Below are 27,804 nucleotides of genomic sequence, written 5' to 3'. Positions count from 1 at the left end.
GTCTAACATTCCTAGACCCTACAATGACAATCCACTTCAGAATTAAGAGACATCCTACATCAATTCTCAGTCTCACCTCCTAGTGGTGGCTCTAATTTTGAGTGGCCCTTTGTTGAAACAATTGTATCTTCTCTTTTAGCCCAAGTTGGTTAGGCTCTTGTAAATATAGTAGGTACCAACAACCTCTTTTAAGTGGCTCCGTCAAATTTTACAAGTGATTTACTCGGACCCAAATCTCAACCCTATTGATACATGGAGAAAAGGATAATCCAGATCCAACTTTTTTTGAACTGCTTTAACAACATAGTATATATTTATTTTGATTCTTGTTTAAAAGCTCTACCCATGTTTCCATTACGTTAGCTCTCTAAGATGTACCCATGCCACATTTTGTGGAGTGATTTCATATCCTACTTTTCCCAATGAAATATGTGTCCAATCCTTTAAATGAATGCCAATGCCTAATTCATTAAATAATATTTGACAAAGCAAAACGCTCGTGCTTTTTTCCTTGAACCCTAAAATTCTATAGGGTGTCTGTGGGCAAGTCAGCAAAAACGCTAGGAATGACAGCTCTCGAGAAAGTAGTTACCGCATTACCTCAGATTGATCTAAAGCACCAGTGAAACACTAAAATTTATCTCTAAGGTAGGGTCTTAAACACGAGTAGTAACTAGAAAATGTACTATGCATTGGGGACATGCATAGCCAATAAATGATTGGGAATACGTCAAGGTCTTCACCAAGGGAACTTGAAATGATTTGTTCTCGCTATTGTGCTTCCATCTATCAGTTTTTACACTAATGAGCACTCTACTGTGTGAAAGAAACTAGAGAAAGTGATAAGGAGTTACGAGTAAATGAAACATTAAGTGGTTCTTGTATAGGTTAATGAGTGAGATGAATGGTGGTGAAATGAGATGGTATGCATGGTAAATGGAACAAGATGTTTAGAATTCCACCATTAGTGCAATATTAGTACAACTCATACTTCGGGTGACAAACTATTTCATTGCTATTAAGACATTTGAACCTACAATCACACCTTGACACATCACTATCCTTAGTAGATTTAAACCACCACAAGTTCTCCCAAAAATGGGCCCATTTTTTGACAATTCAAGGTGTGAACACAATGGGACACATGTTAAACATCAATATACATGACCCAAATTAAGATTTTAAGGTAGGCAAGTGAACTAGCAAGGTAGCAGTCTAGCTGGTTCTTGCATTTGCCACCGAGTCTATATGGCTAGAGTTGGCATAATTGCTGACTCAGCTAGTATTTACCAATGACTCGGGTGCATAACAAACAACGGAGTTAAAGGTCAAAAAAAGTTTTCTTCTTCGCTAGTTCAATTTTCAGCATTTGGAGACCAAAAATGGTTAAAACATTGCTTGTTTCTTTGGTGTTTCTTTAATTAATTCATTAGGTGCATCTTTTCATTGGATTTTGAGAAAAATAATTTTTTAGGTTCTTTAATTTTTCTCAATTTTTTATTTTTAAAATGGCTGATTTTTCCTTGAATAAACTTTGGGGGACTTGGTGAGTAGTTGTCAAGTCCGAGTCTTCCAACCACGTATATGACAATCTAAAGAAAGGGTGGCCCACTACTGAACACTCTTCACTAGTTTATATCACCACAAACTTATTCCCAAAAGATGATTGAACTTCTTTTATGATAAAGTACATAAATGTACGCTTCACACATAATAATCAAGGCTCTCCAAGATTAATGAAATATATCAAGATGGTGTTAGCTACTAGTCATTGATTAAAGTTGTACGAAAATTGGATAGAATGACTTATATGACAGTCCACATTAACAACAACAATCACAAAATATACATCATCTTGACTTGAGCATTTTCTTCAAGCCTTGATGCCTCACAAGTTTAATTTCTAATATCGTCATTCCCCTATAATAACGTCCCTAAGTATTGCTTTGCAAATTGAGCCATCATCCACTCCCACAATTATCAAAGCAACAATAATATCTATTAACACCACACTACTTAAAAAAAAAAAACATCTTAATATAATTGTTCAAGTCTCAATGCCTCGCAAGTTCAATTTCTAATGTCATCATTCCCTTATAATGAAGTCCCTAAGTATAGCTTTGCGAATTGGGTGATCATACACTCCCACAATAAATAAAGCAACAATAATATCTATTGACCTAACACCACAAAACTACTAAAGAAATCTGATTGGTCTCTCTTCTATGATTCAAAGTAAAGTAGCATAAGGGTAACCTTCCAGCATAATGATTACAGCTTTCTAAGATTGATGAAATTAATTATCCAACATTAACCTAATTCTTCTCTCTTGTACCATAAATTAAAAGGACATTTGAATCTGAACATAATTTTTCAAACCTCAATTCATCCAGAGTTTAATTTCTAACCTTTATCATTCCCTATAATAAAGTTCTTTAATATTACTTTGTAAATTATTAGAATCAACCAATCCTACAATAACCAAAGAAATAATAGAATTTATTACTACTGTATAAAGTAGTGATTCCCAATATTTGTAGAATCTATACAATTAAATATTCTAAAATAATTAAACAATAGAATCATCAACTAAACAATCTCGATTATCTAATTTTGAACAACAACATCCATTAATCAATTTAACATTGTCATCTGTTAAACCATCTTGGTTATCTAATTTTCAACAACAACAACATCCGTTAATCAATTTAACATTGTATTCTACACGTTCTACATTTGATCTACAAGATAAACAACTTAACCAAAACTCATCCTTATAAGATAAACAACTTAACCAAAACTTATATCCTTGTTTCTTTACCTTTATATTGTTCTGGCATCTTTACATACAAGACCGGTCCACAATCACAATGCAGACAAGAGTGGCCCACTAGTTAACACACAAATTAAACAAAATTCATGGATCAAGAATCACCATGGTACAGGAAGAATGGCTTGGTAATGCATTGTTCAGTCACTATTGGAATCCCTAACAACCAACTTAATTTTCCATTGACTTCTATCTCATATATCTTCATAAAAGAAGGTTGGAACTTTTTCTGCCACACCCACATCGTCTTTATCTTTGGCATCAGGACTTCCTATCCTTGGCATCCTCTCAAGTACCTTTTTCCTTCTTTATCAATGCCAGCACGCAACGTCATAGTCCAATATAGTTCTAATACTTAACGCTACTAATATTCTTACTATGCTCCCCAACTTCACGATATCCATCTTCGCTATGCCTCGGAAAAACCAACTTCATGATATCCATCTTAGCAACCTTCATTGTAAACTATGTACATACAAACTACTCATGTTTGTCTAGGAAGTGGAGGCCATTAAATCTGTGGACAAGCCCTGTTTTTGGCTCCCAATTACAGCAACTTGATGTTGTGCAGCGTATTTGTAGGGATGTCCATCCATTTCTGACTGTGGAGGCTCATTCAAAAATGCCCAATTGCTTCTTGTCCACCTGAATAAGTGAATTGAAACAATTGAATCATAATCAATTCTAGAGAAGAAACAAGAACATAAAAAATAATCCGAGTTTTACAAGAATACAAGTATACATAGAAAGGAATAACAAAAACATACCAAGCCGACTTCTTGGCCATTGATGATTCTCCATCATGAGAATCTTCAGTGACTCTATCTGAGAAGGTGTTGCTTATTTCTAGACGAGCTGGACGATTTGCAGGCATTGTTTGGCTGCCCCTGCCCCCAAGTTTACTTATCTGTAGTCACCCAAATTACAGTCAGTAAGATCAGCAATTCTATTTAAGAATAAGTCAAAAACCAAAATTGGAAGGAAGAAAACCTAAGTTTCAACCTTAATGTCTCATCTTAAAGTTTGAAGGAATAAAAAATGTCTATAAATTCAAACGAGCAATCAGAATTCAGAATCTAACATAATTTTACTATAAAAGAAATTTGCCAATTTATGCTTGAAAGAAGTATTTGAGCTTTGTTAAGCATCATAGACTCACATTTCAATAATATCCTAGGATAAATTATATTTATATATATATTTTTCCTTAAATTATGACTATGCAGTCACTTGTATTAATTGTGAATGGACTCAAATCTTAGGAGATAAGAAAAGATAAAGGAAGAAAGTTATGAATACTGCAAAATCCAGAATCCAGAATCCAGATCCTTGATCTAATTGGAAAAATCAAACTCAGTAATGAATAGTGAACTCTCTTCTTCCCATTGCCACCATTGTCAAAAGAACCTGACATCTAAAAGAAATCTAAAATCTTCACCTTCTTTATCATCTTTAAATAAACTTCTTTACCATCTTCAAATAAATGAATGAAGAAATCTAAAATCTTCACCTTCTTTACCATCTTCAAATAAATGAAAGAAACTTACCATCTTCAAATAAATGAAAGACATCTAAAATCTTCACTGCATGCTCTATGAATACATGTGTAGAAAAAGCATGCCTCATCAGAATATGAGTGATTAAACAATATGGTTGATAAGTATGTCTAAGATATAATATTTAAGAAAGAAAGTAGAAAAGAAAAATATATATAAGTTTTAATAGTTTATGAGAATACAATTCTGACATCCTAATCTTTAAACTAAACTTAGTTTCTTGACATCCTAGTCTTTAAACTTAGTTTCTTGACATCCTAGTCTTTAAACTTAGTTTCTTACTTTCAAAAATTAATTGACTTAAATGGACGATGACAATTAAATGATGACAATTCTGACATTCAAACTTGTGATTAGAATTCAGAATCCAACATAATTTTACTATAAAAGAAATCTGTCTATGTATATGCTTGAAAGCAAGTATTTGAGCTTTGTTAAGCATTATAGACTCACAGTTCAATAATATCTTACAATAAATTATATATATTTTTTCTTGAAGTTATGACTATTCAGTCACTTGTGTTAATTGTGAATGGACTCAAATCTTAAAAGATGAGGATGATAAAGGAAGACAGTTATGAATACTGCCAGATCCTTGATCTAATTGAAAAAATCAAACTCTTTGCAAGAGCCTAATGTTTTGGCTTGGGAAGGTGCTTCTTCTGGGAAGTATTCTGTTTCTTCCGGGTACCTTGCATTGACAAAGCAACTTTTTGGCGAAGTGGTCTCTTGGTGGAAGAAAGTTTGGAATAGTTTTTTATGGCCTAAGTGTAATTTTTTCCTTTGGGTTTTGGTTTACAATAGGTGTCTTACTTGGGACAATCTTTGTAAACGAGGCTTCCAAGGGCCTTCCATATGTGTTTTATGCCGCATTAGTGAAGAGACTATTTCTCACCTTTTCTTCCAGTGCCTTTTTGCCAAACAGATTTGGCACCTCTGGTGGAGTGTGTGAGGTTGCTCATGCTGGCATGTTTCCTCTTTGTCTGAATTTTGGGATCATTTGGGCCACCCTCCTCCTAAAACTTCTTTTCTTTAGGTTGCTTGGTCCATTGGTCCTTCCCTTATTTTGTGGCATATATGGCTTGAGAGGAACAGAAGGAAAGATCTTTCATGATGTTCACTTTGAGCTCAAGCTCTCGTGGTGGAAAATTATTAATTCTCTTCATGAAAATCTCCAAGCTAAATGTGATGTTGTTGTTGGTTTGGATCCTATAGATGTTGGTATTTACTCACACTTTTCCTTTGAGCTCAAGCTCCTGTGGTGGAAAATTATTAGTTCTCTTCATGAAACTCTCCAAGCTAAATGTGACGTTGCTGATTGTTTGGATCCTATAGATGCTGGTATTTACTCACACTTTTCCTTTGCTCCTCACAGTGACATTCCCTTTGCTCTCCATACCCACTCAACGAATGGAACTAGGCCGCACTTGCATCCTGTCAATCGCGAGGGGCATTGACTCCTCCTACGGTTGGAGTTCTTAAAATCAACACAAATGGTTCTTCTCGGGGAAATCCAGGGCCAGCTGGTATTGGGGTGTTTGGCGTAACAATTTTGGTGATATTCAGTTCTTCTTTTCTATCTAGAAGGGTTACCATACTAATAACCTCATGGAAGCTCTGGCTATCTTGGTTGCAGTGCAACAATGCTGTCAACGTGGCTAGCGAAGAATTATCTGCGAAACCGACTCGCAGGTGGTTGTCAATTTATTGAATAAAAAGAACTTTGTGACTGTTGATTGGCATTTGGCTCTGGTTATTCAGTAGATCATTCAGCTATGTACTTCTTTGGATTCTATGTCTTTGACGCATATTCCTCGCAAGTGGAATGGTGTGGCTGACTGTTTGGCTAAATGGGCCTCCGAGCATGGGCCGCCTTGGAACATTTTTGATCATACGATGCTTCCCCTTGATTGATCTCAAAGGCTGGTTCAACTTGTTGACCAAAATAAAGCTATGTAATTCTCTTTGTTTCTTGTTTTGTTCTGCTCTCTTTCGTTTTCAATAACATTTTTACCCCTCTCTTAGTGGTAATCCAAACTCAATAATGAATTGTAAACTCTCCTCTTCCCATTGTCAAAAGAACCTAACATCTTAAAGAAATCTAAAATCTTCACCTTCTTTACCTCTTCAAATAAATGAAGAAGAAAACTAAGAAATCTAAAATCTTCACTTCTTTATCATCTTTAAATAACTTTCTTTACCATCTTCAAATAAATAAATAAAATTTACCATCTTCAAATAAATGAAAGAAATCTAAAATCTTCACTTTCTTTACCATCTTCAAATAAATGAAAAAAATTTACCATCTTCAAATAAAGAAAGAAATCTAAAATCTTCACCTGCATTCTCTATGAATGCATGTGTGTAGAAAAAGAATGCCTCATCAGAATACATCAGAATATATGGGTGATTAAAGAATATGGATGATGAAGTATGTCTAAGATACAATACTTAAGAAAGTAGAAAAGAAAAATATGTATAAACACAACTAATAGTTTTAAAGAGAACTAATAGTTTTAATTGTTTATGAGACTTAAATTCTGACATCCTAGTCTTTAAACTTAGTTTCTTAGTTTTAAAATTAATTGACTTTACTTAGAAGATGACAATTAGATGATGACAACTCTGACATTCTAACTTTAAAAAATTTGCTTGTAAAAGTTTGCTTCTGATAATTGATAATTGTTTACTAATTATGAAACAAACAATAACTTGAGGAAAGACAACTCTATTATCCAAACTTCATAACTTGCTTATTTGATGCGAACCTTTGTCATTCTTACTTCCAGAATTACTCTAAACTTTCCAAAATAGTTACTGTCAGAATTATTTCCGTCATTCCTATCTAAATTACTTGTTATCATTCTAAGCTACTGTAAATTACTTAAAAAATTCAAAAAATTATAGAACAAACTAAAATAAATTTAGTTTTCACAAAAGTTTTTGAAGACACTTCTTACTTCCAACCATTATAACTCAATCTCTTTCCATGATTTAAAAACTCCATCAACCTAGATTTACCATCCTTCACCACCCAATTAACAATACTAATTTGCGAAGAAAAACACCAACTTCAAACTAAATTTAATCAGTTCATCCAATTTTTTCTTGACGAGGAGATCACAACTTCTTTCCCAAGCAAGCAAACAGAGAAGAGACACACCAGATTACGATGCTCTGAAATTGCTGAATCAGTATCAGTCTCTACAACTGCCCTCAGATGATCCTCTTCAGCCTCCCTCTTTATCTTCCAATAGTTCTCTATCTCCTCTTGAGTAAAAGACTTTCTTTTCTCAAACCCTCCTGTAGAAAAATCCCAAACTCATCAAAACCCACATTGAAAAACAGGAGATTTTAATAAGAACATTAAAGCTATAATCTACACTAAGATACTTTACCTGACCTAGGAGAATTCCACCCTGCCATTAAAGAACCCATGATATCTCTCTCTCTTCTTCAGCTCACAACTCAGTTCACAAAACTAGTAAAGAAGTGAAGTATTTTCTTTCTAGGCTTCACCGACTTAAGTTTGAATCTTCTTGAAACTGTTGGACAACAGTGTTGAATATATAAAGGCTTCACCGACTTAAGTTTACTCCTGGTATTCACTCCACAAGCCCACAGCAATTTGCAAAGCTGGATACCATTATGCTTTTTAATTATTAAATCTTTATCTTTAAGATTTGATTCTTCTGGAGAGAGGACACATGGAGATTTATGATGCGGTGGAGTCGTTATCAAATGGAACTATGTAGAAAAATTCAACCAATTTCTTACCCAAGTCGCTTTAAAATCATGACAGCATACTCCATGTTAATCATCAAGAGTTATAAATTCTAAAAGATAATAGTTATCCCTCCAAGATAAGGAAGAGTGACAGCTTGACCAACTTTTGCTCATTAGATTCTTGCTTTTGCTTTAAACATAGATTTAATAATAAATTTTCAATTTTCCTATTGAATTACTTGGGGTAGAAAGTGAGCGAATTTTGACGAAGATGGATGATTGCTTCTCATGACCTTCAATATTTTATCTAATTTGCCCTGTTTCAATCAATCAATCAATTTTTTATTTATTTATTTTTTAATACATAGAGATGGAAGATTTTAAAGATTATTTTATTATTTAAAAGTTTTAAATTGATATTAAAACAGTTGATAAGTAGGAGATAATTTCTACATCAAGTCAAATTGTGATATTGCTATTAGGATTTAACTGTGCGATTGTGATTTTTTTTTTTGTCGAAGTCATTGACCATGTTTTATGAGTAGTGGTTCAACATGAATCCATCTCTCATGAGAATAAATGGATCACTTAGCACTCATTGCATGTAGGTGATGCTCACAAGGGTGAAGCACACGGAGGTCATCAGGAAGTTTGAGGAGAATCTTAGTTTCATTTGTTTATAGTTTGAACTATAATGAATGTATAAACTAAGAAACATATTATTATTTCTTTTGTGAGAATCAAAGACTAAAGACTATGTATTATCTCAACTTTGTTCTTATAGTACTTTAATGCATAACATAATCAAGAAACATACCACCACCTCTTCAAATTGGTCGAGTACAGTACAACATCATTTGGGTAACGAACCCAACCTCATCACTTATAGCTTAAACCCCAATGCATGATCAAGAAACATAACAACATCACTTGAGATCAGTTGAGAGTCAAGGACTCAAGAGTACATATTATGAAAAACTTGCTTGTGCCATGAATCCAACACCATTTCTTACAGTTTAAATATCAATGGGTGGTATAATTAAGAAACAACTGTTAGTTTTGGTAGCTTGGACAACTATTCGTCCATATGCAATTATTTAGTAAATAATTGTTTTGCAAACAAATTGGTTAGAGTAAGGACAATTATTTATTAAATAATTGACTTCTTTTAGAAGCAACTAGAAACCAATTTTGTTAGGGTTGGTGAGTTGTTTTATATCTTAGCCATCAATTGTAAATCAATCTTGGCCGTTGATTTACCAACGAGAGTAGTATAAAAGGGGGTCTAGGAGGCATTTGGAGGATAAGAAGTTTGGAGAAACATTTGCAGTGCTAGCAAATGAGTTTGTAACTTTACAGTGTTAGCAAATAGACTTGCAGTGTTAGCAAGGGCGCAGTGTTAGCGTGAGAATAACAATGGGGAATATCAGTGGGAGAGATTAGGAGGTTGTCGAAGTTCTGCTAGTGAGAGGCAAGAAATTTTGTATCTCTTGATTTACTGAAGTTTAATATAATTCTTCATCAGTAAAATTGGTTTTCCCTTAGGGGTTTTTCCAAGGATAATTTGTCCAAAAATATTGTGTTCATCATGTATTTCTTTCCATATTTTTATTGGTGAAGTTGTAGTTGTGTTATTTTTTGATATTAAGCTGTGAATTTATTTTTGATAGTTTAATAATCATTTACAATAGGAGATTAATAATCAGTAGCTGTAATAGTTAATTTTTCACATGGTATCAGAGCATTGTTAAGGGTAGAAGAGTTTTGCCCTAGGAAAGAAATTTTGATCTCTTTAGATTTATTATTGCTTTAATCCCTTGAGATGGCTTTAGCTGGTTTGAGAGATCCGGATAGATTGGATGGTGCCTCGAATTTTGGTGTCTGGAAGGCCAACATTTCTTTATTTTGGAAGAGAATGATATTAAGAATTATGCTACCAGTGACATACTTGTACCAATAGATGCAACACAACTTGCAACATATAAGAAGGACGATGCCAAGGTGAGGAGGATTATCCTTGATGGTGTCAAGGATCATATTGTTCCACATATCGTAGAGCTAAACACAATAAAGAAGATGTGGGACACCATTCTGAATTTGTACCAGAATGCTACCACCAACAAGAAGTTGATTCTCAGAGAGAAGCTAAAGAATACTAAGATGAACCAGGGAGAAGATGTCACAAGTTACCTTACCAGGCTCAAACTTGTCAAGAACAAGTTAGTAGCTGCTGGAGATAGACCTAGTGATGAAAAGCTAGTGAGAATAGCCTTAAATGGGTTTACTAAACAATGGAGTGTCTTTGTTCGAGTTGTCAGTGGACGAGTTTACCAAGTTGGGATTGACTATGGACTGATTTCACTCAGGAGGAGTTTAGACTAAGCCTTGTCAATGGGGCCAACAAGAGTTAGAAAAATGAGGTGGAATAAGAGAACGTTGCCCTAGCAGGTAAAGGGAAAGCAAAGAAGGGATCTAGCAAAGGATTGAATTCACAAAGTGAGAAGAAGAAGAAGGACCTTTCTAAGGTTAAATGCTTTGGATGTCATGAGTTTGGCCACTATGTTAGTGATTGCCCAGAGAGGAAGAAGGGTAAGAAGTAGGTGGTAGCTTTAGCAAGTGCGAAAGAACTCTCTAGTAGAATGGAAGATGAATTTGCACTCATAGCTTGTATGGTTAGCTCAACCTCATAGTGTGTTTGGTATATAAATAGTGGGGTTTGATTTCATATGACAAGAGTTAGAGAGTACTTATCTAGTTACAAGGAGGAGGACACCAACATCCATATTTGTATGGGAAACTTGTCCAAATTCAACCTAGTTGGGAAAGGGACTATTCAGTTTCAAGGGGAGAACGGAAAGATAATTCCACTTCATGATATGTTGTATGTGCCAAGCTTAGGTATGAATTTGATTTCTGTATCTATTCTTCAGGATAGGGGGTATAATGTACTCTTTAGAGGGACAAATGTGTTGATTAAGCACAAGGATTGGAAATCACCCATAACTATTGGAGTTAGGAGTGGTTGCCTTTATAGATTATAGTTTGATATTCCTAAGGCACTCATGAGTCGCAATAATCCTAGAGATCTTGGAGAGCTATGGCATAGGAGGATGGGCCATATTCATCATGGAGCATTTAGATTGCTTTGTGAGATGGTGACATGTGTTCCAGAGGTGAGCACAGAGCATGATGATGTATGTAAGGGATGTGTGTTAAGGAAGTTCATGAAAGCATCTTTTCCAAGAAGTGACACTAGATTTGAGGGTGTTCTTGATCTAGTACATTTAGATGTTTGTGGATTGATGTTGACAAAATCTCTCAGAGAATATGAGTACTATGTTACTTTTATTGATGATTTCTCTAGAAAGACCTGGATATACTTCTTGAAGACTGAGGATGAGGTTTTTAGTCAATTCTAAGAGTTCAAGGCTCTTATGGAGAATTCGACAGGAAGGAGGATAAAGGTTCTTCAACTAGACAATGGAGGCAAGTAGAAAGGAAATGTCTTCCAAGAGTTCTCTACTAGAGAAGGAATCAAGAGAGAATGGACTGTTCCTTACAATCCATAATAGAATGGAGTTGTTGAGAGGAAGAACTGTTCTATATCGGAGGCAGCAAGAGCTATGCTACATGACCATGACATGCCTTGTTACTTATGGGTAGATGCGTGTAATACAACAGTCTACATCCAGAATAGAGTTCCACACAAGGTGCTAGGGAAGATGACACTAGAGGAGGCTTTCAAAGGGAAGAAGCTAGATGTTGGTCACTTCAGGATATTTGGGAGTCTGCCATATTGTCATATTCCTGGAGATACACGTACAAAGTTAGATCATATTGTAGAGAGGGGGTACTTTGTTGGGTATAGTGAGACCTGAAAAGCATATAGGATTTTCATTCCATGGACTAAAAGAATTATTGTTAGACGTGATGTCAAGTTCATGGAAGAAAAGGCATTCAGGAGATCCAGAGATTTACCAGCAGATGATCAGAGTGAGCAGCCAACAAAAGCTCCAAGACCAAGTCAAGGGCAGCAAAGCTCAAGTACAGTTACCAGTATGAGTGTTGACTCAGGTAGTGAAGATTCACAGAGTATGGAGCAATAGGTGCAATAGGAAATGCATCTAGAGGACTTAGAGGTTGACATTTCATCCTCTACAATTGGTAGTAGGAACCATGAGGTTCCAGATACAGAAAGGGATACTCAAGATTTTGTGGGAGCTCCTAGGAAGAGTGCTAGACAATAGAGACAACCAGCCAAGGTCAATGACTTTGTGACATTAGTTAGTTAGTTGGTAGATAGTGAGCCTTCTAGCTATCAGGAAGCTACATAACATTAGGTATGGTGAGATGCTATGGTTGAGAAATATTCCTCAATAATGCAGAATGATGTGTGGGAGGTAGTGTCCACACCAACAGATAGGGCAGTAGTTGGATCATGCTAGATCTATAAGATAAAGTATGATGCAAATGGTAGCATCGAGAAATACAAGGCGAGGTTTGTGGCAAAGTGGTTCTCTCAAAAGGAGGGAATAGACTATGAGGAGACATTTTCTCTAGTTGCTAGGTACACTTCTATACGAGTTGTAATCTCACTTGCAACATAGATGGGATGAAAAATCCATCAAATGGATGTCAAGACAACATTCCTTAATGGCTAGTTGAAGGAGGAGGTATACATAGAACAACCAGAAGGGTTTGTAGCACACAACAAAGAGACCCATGTGTGCAGATTGAAGAAAGTATTGTATAGACTCAAGCAGGCTTCTAGAGCGTGGTATGAGCGCATTGATACATATTTGTAGAAAATGGGCTTTGTGAAGAGTGAAGTAGATGCTAACCTCTACTACTTGGTGGTTGGAGGTGAGATTCTCATTCTTGTTCTTTATGTGGACAACCTATTTCTTACAGGTTCACTAGGGCTCATAGTGGACAACAAAAGGAATCTTGCAAAAGAGTTCGAGATGAAGGATTTGAGACTTTTGCACTACTTTCTAGGCATGGAAGTGTGGTAGATAGATGGGGAGATTTTCCTTGGTCAAGGGAAATACTGCATTGAAATCTTGAAGACATTTGGGATGGAGGATTGCAAAGCCATGTCTACACCAATGATCACAAATTGGAGGAAGGTAGATACATCCAGGGAGAAGGATGTAGATTGCACTTTATATAGATAGTTGATTGGTTTGCTTATGTATTTGGTCAACACTAGGCTAGATATAGCATTTGCAGTTAACTCTCTTAGTCAGTTCATGGTTGAACCAAAGAAAATGCATTGGAAAATGGCTAAGCTGTGCTACATTACTTGCATAGTATAGTTGAGTATGGGATCAGATATGTTTGAGGTGAAGGTATCAGGTTGATAGGCTATATTGACACAAATTGGGCAGGAAGTACAACAGATAAAAGGAGCACTTTACAGTGTTGTTTTAGCTTGGAATCAGGAGTTGTTTCTTGGTTTAGTAGGAAGTAGAAGTATATGGCTCTAAGTTTAGTAGAAGCAGAATACATAGTAGCTAGCATGGTGACAGGTGAAGCTATATGGCTTCATAAGTTGTTAGTAGCTTTGTTTGGTTAGAAGGTTGAGACTACTATAATACATTGTGATAATCAGAGTTGCATCAAGTTGTCTGAGAATCTAGTGTTTCATGATAGGTCTAAACATATAGATATCAGATATCACTTCATTAGAGATTGTGTAGAATGGGGAGTTGTTCAGCTACAATACATACCTACAAAGGAGCAGGTAGCAGACATTTTAAGGCATTGGGGAAGACAAAATTCATCTTCTTTAGAGATAAATTGGGTGTTATGCAGAACAACTTCCTCACTAAGAGGGAGTGTTAATTTTGGTAGCTTGGACAACTATTCGTCCATATGCAATTATTTAGTAAATAATTATTTTGCTAACAAATTGGTTAGAGTAAGGACAATTATTTATTAAATAATTGACTTCTTTTAGAAGCAACTAGAAACCAATTTTGTTAGGGTTGGTAAGTTGTTTTATATCTCAGCCGTCAATTGTAAATTGATCTTAGCCATTGATTTACCAACGTGAGTAGTATAAAAGGGGGTCTAGGGGGCATTTGGAGGACACAAAGTTTGGAGAAACATTTGTAGTGCTAGCAAATGAGTTTGTAAGTTTGGAGTGTTAGCAAACAGTCTTGCAATGTTAGCAAGGGCGCAATGTTAGCACAAGAATAATAGTAGGGAATATCAATGGGAGAAATTAGAAGGTTGTCAAAGTTCTGCCAGTGAGAGGCAAGGAATTTTTTAATTCTTGATTTGCTGAAGTTTAATATAATTCCTCATCTGTAGAACTGGTTTTATTTGGGGGTTTTTCTAGGGACAATTTGTCCAAAAATATTGTGTTCATTGTGTATTTCTTTCCATATTTTTATTGGTGAAGTTGCAGTTGTGTTATTTTTCGATATTAAGCTATGAATTTATTTTCGACAGTTTAATAATCATTTATGATAGGAGATTAATAATCAATGACTGCAATAGTTGATTTTTCACAACAACTATATCCTCCTTAGACAAATGATACCTATTTTGTCCAAATTGTATATGTATACAATCCCAATCTAATCTCATAGTTAAACCTCAAAGGATGACATAATCAAGAAAGCATTGTCTTTACAAATGAACTAGATTTTTTTAAGACTTATTCTATGAAATACATTAGTTTTTTAATATTTAAACTCATTCTTTATAATTTATATTTATTAAATGACATAATCAATCATCCTTCCCAATTTATCTAGACATTATTGAAAAAATAAAATTTAACAAACATTTAAAAAAATTACAATATTAATTTTTGAACTCCGTGACCGTACATGAGATCATGTGCATTGACAATTCTCCCTAGTTATTTGTTGGCCACCTGGTTACTTTCAATTCATCGTTATTATCCATTATAAAAAGAGACAAGACATCTACACAATTTTATAGAAAAGGCAAGTAGATCTAGTTGCAAGGTTAGTTTGTAAAATGGTTTTCCTTCTTCATTCTTGTTAAATGAAAAGGATGGTTTTGTCTTTTAAAGGAGTATATGTTATGGGATTTATCTTTTATGGGCGCTATGTTAACATATTTATTTGGCCACACCTCCAAAGGTTTCTAAATTCTCCTCATCCAAAGTATAAATTTGATTTTATAATTTTAAAATCTATTAAGTCGAATGGCTTGATTTGTAATATTTATATAAAATTATGTTATATAAAATATAAAAATATAGTATTGAAAATTATAACACGGTATTCTAATTCTTAATATATTGCTTGATAATATTATATTGTATGATTTGATTTATAACACTTTTAATTAAATTATTTTTATCTTTTTCATTTTATATTCTAAATATAAATATTAAATTTCATATGCTTATTAATAGTCATCTTCAAAATTTGAAAAAGCACTCCCACCCAAAAACAATACATTTACCTCTGCCCCTCCCCTCCCTGAGACTTGAGCAAAAGGACATTGCCCCTCTTCAAAAGTTCCTATTATTTTCCAAATTATCTAGAAAAAAAAGTACTCTTATACATTTTTCAATAGCGTGATGATTAATTTACAAATCATTGCTAGATATTCATAATTGGATAAACCTTCTTTTTAGATTGAAAAATTATTATATTTTCATAATTTAATCTATTCACTTATTCACTCTTGTTTTTAAATTTATTGTAATAATATTTTAACATAAAGTATACTAATTAATCAATGATGACATTGCTTTACATTGTAATATTTCTATTTATTTCTAGCATCCCAAATGCACAAATGATGAGTGTTTGTCCCATGTGTGGTAATACAACAATTCCATACCCATTAAGCACTGCCGATAGGTGTGGCCTCCCTAATTATAGAGTTAATGTCAAAAAAAACCAACTTGAATGGTAATACAACACTTCCATACCCATTAAGCATTGCAAATAGGTGTGGTGTTCTTGATTTCATAGGCCTCTCCAATGCCCAAAACCAACTCGAATTGCAAGCCTTAATAGGGGCTCACATCAGATGAATGACTATAGTTTAATTGGTTAGAAGGAAATATTTGTGTCACTTTGTTATTTTGTTAGAGTTCTACTTGATTCCTCATTATCTTCGATTGTTGTATTTTTCTTTTCTTTTAGAATAGGGGTGATCACACAATATTCGGCACCACTTTTGTGGCATGAAGAAAATTGCGAAACAATTGGAAATTTCCAAATTCCATTTTCGGTATGTTCGCACAAACATGAAAGACTTGAATGTTTGTGCAAACATACTTGGTTTAAATAGGGCATGTTCACACAAACATTCCTAATTAATATGTTCATGTGAACTTATAATTACGATATTTTGAGATTAAAACCCTCGTTTTCCATTTTTGTTGTTCATTTTTACGGCATGGTGAATTTGATTTGGATGTTAGAGTGAACATATCGGATTGGTAAGCAAGTTGCATCACTTTGCGTCAATCTCTTCTAGATTTTGGTCGTTGCGCTATTTCGGGTATGTTTATATGTTATTATTTGAATGTTTTTAATGTTTTCAAAGAATATTTTCATGTTAATTTAATATTTTTATTGTTTATTTATGTTAGTTAATTCTATTAATTTATCATTTTTTTTTGTATTTGTTACTTATATATGAGTGTTATTAGAAAATACATTAGAAATTATTAAAAAACATTAGTGTAGAATATTAGAAAATAAAAAATACTATATATATATATATATATATATATATATATATATATATATACATACATACATACATGCATGTATCTATATATACATACATACATGCATGTATGTATGTATATATACATACATGCATGTATGTATGTATATATATATATATATATATATATATATAGATATATATATATATATATATATATATATATATATACATACATACATGTATGTAGGTATATATATATGTATATACATACGTAGCTATATGTATGTATATATATATATATACATACATACATGTATGTAGGTATATATATATGTATATACATACGTAGCTATATGTATGTATATATATACATATATGTATATAGATGTATGTGTATATATATATATATATATATATATATATGTATATATATATATATGTATGTATATATATATATAAATTTTGATTGGTAAATGGCCAAGGCCTTGATTAATTTTATTAAAATAAACAAATAAAATTTACAATAGCTTATCTCCATTCAAAAAGGCACTGGTAGGAAAGAACAGAGAAGAAAACCTCCAGTTGTGCCCGGAATAGATGTCCTATATTATTACATTTTAAAAGGGGCATACCCCGGTATAATGTACTAGAAATAAATTTAAATGTACATGAGAGCATAGGGGCATACCCCTGAAATAAAATGAAGGAAAACCTTGAAGAAGAAATCCTATAATGTTGGAAATATTTTGCTCAAATCGACCTCTAGTAGTCTTGTCAATCTTAGAACATATATCACAAGTGCATGTTAAGAAATCAAGAAATACATTGAGCTAAACTAATATCCACGAATGGCTAATAACCCAAATTGGATGCATCATAGTTACTTCAAGTGTAAGTTAGAAAACTAAGCAATAGAAAATAAAGAAGCAAAATACAAAGCACAACTAACCTAGTGAGAAAAGGAAAAACAATAAGAAACCAAACAGAAAAACAAGTAAATCAAACCTAAAATACTACGGAGAAGGATATCAATATTAAACAATTATCGAATGAATATTACTAAAGAAAGAGAGTAACTACCTAATAAAATTCAATGATCGACCCCACTTGGGCCTGTACCTCAATAATTGCATAAACATGATAGAACACTGAAAGGAGATACTAGAAACATAGAGATAGGAGAAGATTAGCCAGGACGAGTAATATATCTTACTAGCGTATGAGGACATTGCACCCAAGTTAGATACCAAACATAATAAAAATGCCACCAAAGTTCCTGCTCCTTATAATCCTCAAGTTTCAGAGGAGACTCGAAAAACTAAGCATAATCACAAAGCAAATCCAAACAGGAGAAGCTCAATGCTTAAAACAATGTCTGCCCTAAAATATAATAATTTACTTTTAAGATTTAAGGTAGAGCTAAAAGAGGCAGTTGTCGGATAAGGCTTTCATTCACTACTGTTAATATATCAAACTACATATCATAATTTAAAAAAAAATTGATAATTCAAGATCTACCAGTAAGAAATCCACCTCTTAATTACATGAATTGGTAATACTACCCACCACATTATTGTCTGATGACTAGGTAGAAGAGATTTTAATGAATAGATTATCTTGAAACCAAAAAAGAAAAATATTAATTTAGCATTAAGAAACAAATTTAGAAAAAAATTAGTGTTAAATTAGATAAATATTAGAAAAACAATAGTCTAGAATATTAGACAATATTAAAAAAATGTTAATCTAGAATATTAGAAAAATATTAGAAAAAATATTACATTTATATTAGAAAAACATTAGAAAATATTTTTAAAAATGTTACTCTAGAAAATATTAGAAAAATATTACGATATATTAGAAAAAATTACAAAATATTAAAAAAAAATAGTGTAGAATATTAGAAAAACATTACAAAATATTAAAAAAATGTTCATTTACAATATTAGGAAAATATTAGTATAACATTAGGAAAAAAATATAAAAAAATATTAGTTTTATTAGAAAAACATTAGAAAAAACATTACATTTAAATATTAGAAAAACATTAGAAAATATTTTTAAAAAATTAGTCTAGAAAATATTAGAAAAATATTACAAAATATTAAAAAAATAAGTGTAGAATATTAGAAAAATATTACAAAATACTAAAAAAATGTTATTCTAGAATATTAGAAAAATATTAGTATAACATGTCTAATGAAACAAATTTAGAAAATATTAGTCTTATTAGAAAAATATTAGAAAAAAATTAGAAAATATTTTAAAAAAATAGTTTATAAAATTAGAAAATATTAGAAAAACATTACAATATATTAAAAAACAATAGTGTAGAATATTAGAAAAACATTACTTGAAATATTAAAAAAACGTTAATCTACAATATTAGAAAAATAAATTAGTATAACATTAGGAAATATTAGTATAACATTAGAAAATAAATTAGTATAACATTATTAAATATTAGAAAAAGCCTTACAAAATATTAGAAAAACATTATAATTTATATTTTAAAAAATACTACTCTAGAAACAAATTTAGAAAAATATTACAAAATATTAGAAAAGAACATTACAAAAATTAGAAAAACATTAGAAAAAAAAAAACATTAGTCTAGAAAATTAGAAAATATTAGAACTTTATCTCCAACCCTAACCCTAACCCTAACCTTAACTCAAACTCTAATCTAACCCTAACTCAAACTCGAACCTTAATTTCTAACCCTAACTCAAACTCTAACCCTAATCTAACCCTAGAGTTCCATAATTGAAACCCTAATCTAACCCTAGAATTGTAACCCTCATCTGACTAGATAACCGTAACCATAATTGAAACCCTATTCTAACCCTAGAACTCAAACCTTAATCTAACCCTAACTCAAACTCAAACCCTAATTTAACACTAACCCTAACAAAAGTTACCCTAATCTAACCCTAGAACTGTGATCTAATCTAACCCTAAACTAAAAACTCTAACCCTAGAATCCAACCCTAACTGAAATCTTAATCTAACCATAACCCTAGAATTCAAACCCTAATCTTTAACTCTAACCCTAACTCAAACTAAAACCCTAATCTAACTCAAACCCTAGCTCAAACCCTAATCTAATTCAAATGCTAATCTAATCCTAATTGAAAATTCAAACCCTAATCTAAATGAAACCCTAATCAAACCCTGATCTAACTCAAACCCTAATCTAACTATAACCCTAGAAATCAAACCCTAACCAAACCCTAATCTAACTTAAACCCTAATCTAAATCAAACCCTAATCAAACTCAAACCCTAACTCAAACCCTAATCTAATCCTTACTAAAAATTCAAACCCTAATCTAATCCTAATTGAAAGCTTAAACCCTAATCTAACTCGAACCCTAATCTAAATGAAACCCTAATCTAACCGTAACCCTAGAAATCAAACCCTAACCAAACCCTAATCTAACTCAAACCCTAATCTAAATCAAACCCTAATCTAACTCAAATCGTAACTCAAACCCTAATCTAATCCTAACTAAAAACTCAAACCCTAATCTAACTCAAACTCTAGTCTAAATCAAACCTTAATCAAACCCTAATCTAATCCTAACTAAAAACTCAAGCCCTAATCTGACTCAAACTCTAATGTAATCCTAACTAAAAACTCAAACCCTAATCTAACTCAAACTCTAATGTAATCCTAACTGAAAACTCAAACCCTAATCTAAAAGAAACCCTAATCATACCCTAATCTAACTCAAACAATAATCTAACTGTAATCCTAGAAATCAAACCCTAACCAAACCCTAATCAAACCTTGACCTAACTCAAATCCTAATCTAATCCTAACTGAAAACTCAAACCCTAACTCTAACTCTAACTCTCATGTATGATATATTGATGTGTAGATTAGATGATGTACGATTAACTCAAACCTTAATCTAATCCTAACTGAAAACTAAAACCCTAACTCTAACTCTAACTCTCATGTATGATAGATTGACGTGTAGATTAGATGATGTACGATTACATATCTTTTAAATAAAAATTTGTGTACTAGACTACATGTCTATGTATATGTGTATTTACAATATATATTAGCTCCATCATTGCAGATATGACTTCACACGATCAGACTGCTCATCATCTTGAGGGTGATGAGGCTCTTGTTGTGACTCCTATTGCGGCTCCTACTATCGCTCTTGCTGTGGCTCCTACTACAACTCTTGTTGTGGCTCGTGTTGCAGTCTGTGGTGTTGCTCATGGTGACACTTGTGGTGGGGCTCATGTTGTGGCTCATGGTGGGGCTCATGGTGGGGCTTGTGTTGTAGCTCCTAGTGTGGCTCCTACTATAGCTCTTGGTGCACGTCTTGGTGTGGCTCCTAGTGCAGCTCCTGCTAGAGGTCCTGGTCAACTCCTACTGCACCACCTCCATGCATTGGTATTGATGCATAATTTGCATTTGTAGAGCAGGAGGTTTTTAGATTAGAGCAGTCTATATTTTCCTTTGATGATGGTTTATATAGAGACATATGTGTGACCATATGTAGGAGTTTACTGGATCTCACTACTAGGTTTAGAGGTCATCATTCATTTACCCCTCATGTATTAGTTGCCATATCTAGGGAGCTTAGAGATGAGATTTCAAGAGATGCATCTTTTGATGACATCAAGAGGGTGGCCCCCAAAGACATCATCAAATGAGATTCGTTTCCATCATATGAGGGTACATAGAATAGTTTGAGAGGCTATCGAGTGACATGGTGTAGAGATCCTATTATCACTGGTATGATCTATCCTTGTTTCTTAGCCACACATGGTCATTATCCTAATACTAATGATTAGATACCTCTTTATTTTTCTTATTAGTTGTATGCTGAGTTTTGCATGGGGCTCAATGTCAACTACTTAGATATTCCAAATTATTGCGGACAGGGGCATGGTTAGATTATAGATCGTGACCAGTATCGTAGTGCACAACATTTGCCACCTCCATATATGAAATAGTTCGTTGGACATAGACTTCCTCTAGTGACTCCAACACTAGCATCTATTTTAGATAGAGTTTTCATTGCTTCCCAAAGGGAAGCAATTGGCAGTATTAGACACAATGCATCTACGATTGCTGGTATCACATGTAACTCTCTTGGTCACTATATTCTCACTTGACGGAGTTGTCCAAGTTGACCATCTTCAGAGGCATCAAGTAGCACTTCAAGCACCTCCCCTGATGAGGCATATAGAGCTACTGGACTACTAGTACTTACTATTTTGGTATTTTCTTACTGGTATTGTCTTACTGTTTTAACCTAGTCAGATTGATTGAACAAGATGTTCATCATTTGATTATTTTTGGGTTGATCAGTTTGGTTTGCCATCAATGCCAAAGAGGGATATTATTGAAATCTGATTGAAAAGAGGGAGATTTTTATATGTTTCAATCATTATTTTGTCACTAATGTCAAACCTGCTATTTGTTGGTAAGACAATTGCTTATATATTCAAGTACTATTACTTAGTTGATTGATAAAGATGATTTGATCAATAAGAGATAACAACAACACCTAGAGGAAAGGTTGAGTTATGCTTACGTATTGAAGTGCAAGGATCAGTTAAGATAGTGGTAACATGATGCATTGATTATCTACTTAAAGTTACAAATGTTGGCTACACTAAGAAAGAATAGAAGAACATGTAAATACATAATTTGTCTGTTAAGCTTGACCGAGTGGATAGTAGGTATCGAGCAAAGTCAGTGAAAGCCAAGTAGAAAATCAGTTAGTGCCAAGTAAATGAAAATTCTAATGGATTTCAAGCAAGTTAGTTAATGCTGAGAAAATTTTAGTAGGGTCTGAGCACCAGTAAAATTTAGTTGATGTTGAGTGATTTTGTAGTTGATGCATATTGGTAAATGTTTTATAGGTTCACTAAGCTAGAAAGAGTTTTATTTGTACATCTAGACTTTGGATAACTGATTCAACCCCCCCTCAGTTATACAAAAGAATTCTAATAATTGGTATTAGAGCATTGGTTTCTTTAAAGGACTAGTTTGAAAGTATTAGAAGCACAAAGATCAAGATGTCAAAAAGAGATGTACCCAAGCTCAACAAAGATAACTTTCCTGCATGGAAAATTTTGATGAAGCTATACCTTGGAGGAATTGGAGATCATGTGCAAGCTACCATTGATGTGGAACATGTTGATCCAGTAAGTGCTCCAACTACTGAAGGTATGAAGAAAAATAAAGAACATAATCAGGCAATGTTGGAGATTGTCTCTACCCTAAGCTATGTCAAATTTGATGATATCAAAGGCCGTGACACTGCAAAGAAAATGTGGGATGTCCTAACCACTATCTATGGAGGAGACAAGAATGTTCAAAGAGCCAAATCTGAAAGTCTTAGAGGTAAGTTTGATGACATGAGAATGGAAGAAGGTGAGAATATTGCTCAATATGTTGCTAGGATAAAAGAAGTTTTAAGTGCAATAAAAGGTGCTACTAGTAAAATAGATGATGAAACTGTGTTAGGTAAAGTCTTGAGGACATTGCTATCTATTTATGCTATTAGGGTTTCTACAATTCAAGAACTAAGATGTATTCCAAGAAATGATCTAACCCTTGAAGGTCTGGTAGGTAGACTCACTACTTTTGAACTATCTAACTTTGATAATTAAAAACCCGAGGCTCTTGAATTTGCTTTCAAATATAAATTATTGTTGAAGGATTCTAAAGAGCCCATCAAATAGAGGAAGTGGAGAAAGGTAAAATGTGTGTCTAGTGACAGTGACACTGATGAGGAAGATGTTGATCATCTTGAAGCATTTCTGGCAAGAAGATTTCACAGAGGAAAAGGCAAGTTCAAAGGTAAGTTACCTATCATTTGTTTTAATTGTGATGAGGTTGGTCATATTGCTGCTAGATGTTCATAAAAGAAGAACCATAAAGGTGGTGACAAATACAAGAACATAAGAGATGATAAAAACAAGGACTACATAGACAAAGGAAAGAAGTCATGCTACATTGTTGAAGAGGATACTATGGATGATTCTGTTGGCATAAAGTTATTTTCCATTAGTGACAACACTTTTCTCACAGTATTAACCGAGTAAAGAAGAACTCAGTGTTAACCGAGTTCGGTCGGTTAACATAGAACTTAGTATTAACCGAGTTCAGTCGGTTAACTAAGAACTCAGCATTAACCAAGTTCGGTCGGTTAATTAAGAACTCAATATTAACCGAGTAAAGACAGATGCAGTGCTAACTGAGTTCGGTCGGTTAACATAGGACTCAGTGTTAACCAAGCTCAGTCGGTAAACAAAGAAGTTTATTCTACCGAGTTTGTTTTGCTATTTGGCCGACTCAGTTAAATTTTGTCTACTTTTATTCAGCCGACCATTGCATGTAATTTTAACTTGGATGGTATATATATGTAATGTATTGTATCGTTCTAAATGTAATGTGAAGAATGTGTGCGAAAGCATGTAAGCTGAATTTTGAAGGTTTTCAGCAAGGTCAGCATTGGAGCAGAAATGTTTTATCTGTCATATCAAGGACAGTCAGAGCATAGCGGATCTTATCAGCAATCAGTTGTATTCAGATCCACTGTTTCATTCTAACAGGTGAATCAATTTTTATAAATCCTTTAACAGGGTAGACTTAACAGTCTTTGTACTAAATCTCCTAACAGAGTGCATACTTATGAAGTATGTTTCAAATCCTTTAACAAGGTGGATATAACAATCCTTTATGCTCCTAACAGGGCAGATCACCAGAAGTGATCATTGTATGCCTTAACCGGCTAACTTCCTACTGTAGTAAAGAAGATTTGTGGGTTTCATCCCCACCCCAGTTTTACTTTCTATTTTGGAAGGTTTCTAGGTCACCAAAATCTCTGTGCTTATGTGTTATGAATGTCTACATACTGCAGATTAGGTGATTAAATATTTTACTGGTTAATATGAATTGATTTAAGATTTTATGTTTACTGATTCACCCCTCCCCTCTCAGTAAACTGTTATATCTTGAATATTTCCAACAGATTCTGATGATCATGATGATGAAGTGGTGTATGTTGCAATGAATGATGAATCTGATGAAGATGAGACAACTGCACTTGTGACATGTGTGAACAAGAATGAGAGATGGATCACTGACAATGGGTGCTTACATTACATGACTGGAGACAAAAGTAGGCTCATTACCCTAAATTGTTATGAAGGAAATAGTGTAATATTTGGTAATGATGCACCATGTTTAATAAAAGGTAAAGGTTCTATTGGGACTGAAAATTGCTTAGTTAATTTTCAGTCACATATATCAAAATTTTGAAGAATCATTGCCCTATGAATGCTTTTCATGCATATGTAACTAGTTGTCACTTCAAGGCTTAAGTGGTGTTTCAATTGTTTAACACCCTTCATTTGACATATGCATATGTTTCGTATTGATAAACTAACATTTTGAACCATTCTGCGAAGTTTCATTTTGAGTTGTCTTCAAGTTCTGCATTTTGCCCGAGTGTCAAACAATGACAAGAAGCCTAGTTTGCCTTTGAATATATTTAACCTAGAAATGTGTCATGACCTACCACTTTGGTAATATTTAATATGCATATCAAAGAACCTATGTTCCAAGTTTCAAGTCATTTTGAATCCATTTGATTAGGTTCCAAACCCCTCAAAGTTGGTAGTTTACTATTTTCATGCATTTGCAAATTGTGCAAAATTTTGGGAGGCCCTATTTGACTTTCTATAAATTTGACCCAGTTGACTAAGATTAAAAAATTCCTTTTGTATTGCATTTTAGAGGTCAAAGACTTGCTACATTTCAAATTTGAGCTTATGATTAATCTGTTTGATTAGTTTTTGAATTCGATTCCAAATGCAATTTCTAACTTTTTACTGGTGTTAAGAAGTGCAGATTTGTTGGAACCCTTGTTTGTGATGTCATATTTCATAATCCATGATAGGTGAGATCGAATGGATTATACCACTATGTTGTACTCTAAAAATACTTAATGTGTGCCAAGTTTAAAGTCTTGATGAATCTGCCTGCACACTTTCCTAGGTACATCCCATTTGCAAAAAATGCCTTTTTGCTAATGTTTCTAGTCTAATTTTTTTGAGTAGCGTACTTTGATCATTCACCAAATGCGTCTTGTTATTCATCATGAGCCAAAATCCTAGATCCATGTTGTCCTCATGACAATGATCTAATGCCCTAGTTTTTGTTTTCCCAAGTGTCAGTTTACCCCATTTTCAAAGCCAAATCCATACGCAATTTATTGTTTTATGACATGTTTTCTTGTAGGTAGTTCTAAAAGGGAAACTTTGGTGCAATATCTTTTGATTGAGAATTTGCCATGAGACAAGATTTGACAGGGTAAGAGATTGCTGAACAAAGAATTAGTGTGTTTGATTTCAGAGCTTGGTTAGAGGTTTGGCTCAGTTTTAGAAGCCGGTTAAAGGACCCTCTAGCATTAAATTGATAGTTTACAGATTAATGGTAAAATGAGCTTTAATTGATGGTTCAGTGATCAAACTTGATTCTAATCAGTACGAGAGGGTGAATGGATTACTTTGGCACTTCAAGTGTTTGGAAACAATTTTTCTTTTAGTCGGACCCACTTTGGGGCTTGATTGATTCCACTAGGACTGATAAATTTTGAAGGAATAGGTTGGATTTGTATATACTAGAGAATAACCATGAACCAAAACCAGTAGTAGCCTTTGTAACTGGTGGTGCCTGGATTATTGTGTATAATGCTTGGGGTTCTCTTCTTGGTCAAGAATTGGTGGAAAGAGATTTTATTGTTACATGCATTGATTACATCGTATTTCATTTGTATGCCAAAATATTGCTCAATATGGTGGTGATCCAAGCATGATATATTTGGTGGGGTAGTCAATAGGTGCACATATTTCTTCTTGTGCATTGGTTCATCATGCAATAGAAGAAGCTAAAATAGGAAGGGAAAACCTTTCATGGAGCACCTCTCAAATTAAAGCTTAATTTGGTATTTCTGGTGGATACAATCTACTTCAGCTATTGGATCATTTCCATAATCGAGGCCTATATCGTTCTATTTTTCTGAGTGTAATGGAAGGGGAAGACTCTTTGGCTCATTTTTCTCCAAAAATACTGGATCGCATGAGAGGTGGGAAGGATGAACTTTTGGAGGATATTCTTTTTGTCATTCATGTAGGAGATCTAGTGGCTCTAGCAAATGATGCAATTGCACCTCCAAGAAGACGCCTTGTACCAGAGATCCTATTGAAGCTAGCTCACAAAGTTAGCCCATTCTAACTGTGTAGAAGATAGGTTGACAACATATATAAGATGGAAGGAGCCACAGTCAAAGGAGGACTCCCCATCATAAGACAATAATAGAATAAGAGCCATCCCCTTCCAATGAATTGCTACTTCCCATAACATGTGGTTTTTGGTGACCAGTTGTTTGGTGTTGCTTTGAGATAAACATTCTCTAACAAAACCCATGATTCCTTCCATCGATAAAGCTTTGATTAATATCCCTTTATAGTCATGAGCAATGATAGAGGCTACATTCTTTAATAATAGCAATCATATTCTTAGTGATTATCCTTTTAATGTCAATAATGATAAAATAGATCACAACAATGGTTGCACTCCACTCGATTCTAGATCATCAATGGCCACATGAAAACATTTAATATAATCATAGGGACTTGAGAGTCTTCCCTACATGCGAGGTGAGCAATAGGGGAGGCATAAAAGGTAAGGAACATGGCATTTATGTTAAATAACAAGCAGCTATATTGATTGCTAAAGCAGCAGAGGGAAATACTCATACCTTGTCTTATGCAAGAGATCCACAAATTAAAGCAACCATTTGAGGGAGTCAACTGGGGAGGTGTTACTTAACATAAATTCAGTCTCCACTCATTAAAGAAAAGGCCACAGACTGAAAGGGGAGCCCCATATTGAAGAGAACAGACTTGGTGGTCATCCAAATGCATTGGAATGCACATGGGAGGTGAGCGTTTTATGCTCCACATAGTC

At 33.7% G+C, this 27,804-nt stretch overlaps 1 protein-coding gene and 1 pseudogene across 1 annotated transcript; one reads left to right on the top strand and one right to left on the bottom strand.

Annotated features, from left to right (window-relative positions):
* Positions 1-2,790: 2,790 nt before the first annotated feature.
* Positions 2,791-7,885, bottom strand: LOC149560233 (uncharacterized). The gene is made up of 4 exons (XM_089824560.1): positions 7,785-7,885; positions 7,550-7,689; positions 3,598-3,737; positions 2,791-3,475 (listed from the first exon to the last, which is right to left on the bottom strand). The coding sequence occupies exons 1-4, from the start codon at positions 7,822-7,824 to the stop codon at positions 3,325-3,327; spliced, it is 471 nt and encodes a 156-aa protein (XP_089680686.1). The 5' UTR covers positions 7,825-7,885; the 3' UTR covers positions 2,791-3,324.
* A 12,995-nt stretch (positions 7,886-20,880) lies between these two features.
* LOC149560232 (isoprenylcysteine alpha-carbonyl methylesterase ICME pseudogene) lies at positions 20,881-27,100 on the top strand (annotated as a pseudogene).
* Positions 27,101-27,804: the final 704 nt, after the last annotated feature.

Source organism: Cupressus sempervirens, chromosome 4, assembly GCF_028749045.1.
Source record: "Cupressus sempervirens isolate cs-2001-9-10 chromosome 4, ASM2874904v1, whole genome shotgun sequence".
Taxonomy (NCBI): Eukaryota; Viridiplantae; Streptophyta; class Pinopsida; order Cupressales; family Cupressaceae; genus Cupressus; species Cupressus sempervirens.
The sequence above is the reverse complement of the archived record's forward strand: the minus strand, read 5'-3'. Positions and strand labels throughout refer to the sequence as shown.

Excerpts from the sequence above, each read along its gene's own strand:
- LOC149560233 (XM_089824560.1), bottom strand. The coding sequence starts at position 7,824 with ATGGGTTCTTTAATGGCAGGGTGGAATTCTCCTAGGTCAG. Across the intron at positions 7,690-7,784 it reads GTGGAATTCTCCTAGGTCAG|GAGGGTTTGAGAAAAGAAAG; the intron begins GTAAAGTATCTT and ends ATTTTTCTACAG. Across the intron at positions 3,738-7,549 it reads TTTCAGAGCATCGTAATCTG|ATAAGTAAACTTGGGGGCAG; the intron begins GTGTGTCTCTTC and ends GGGTGACTACAG.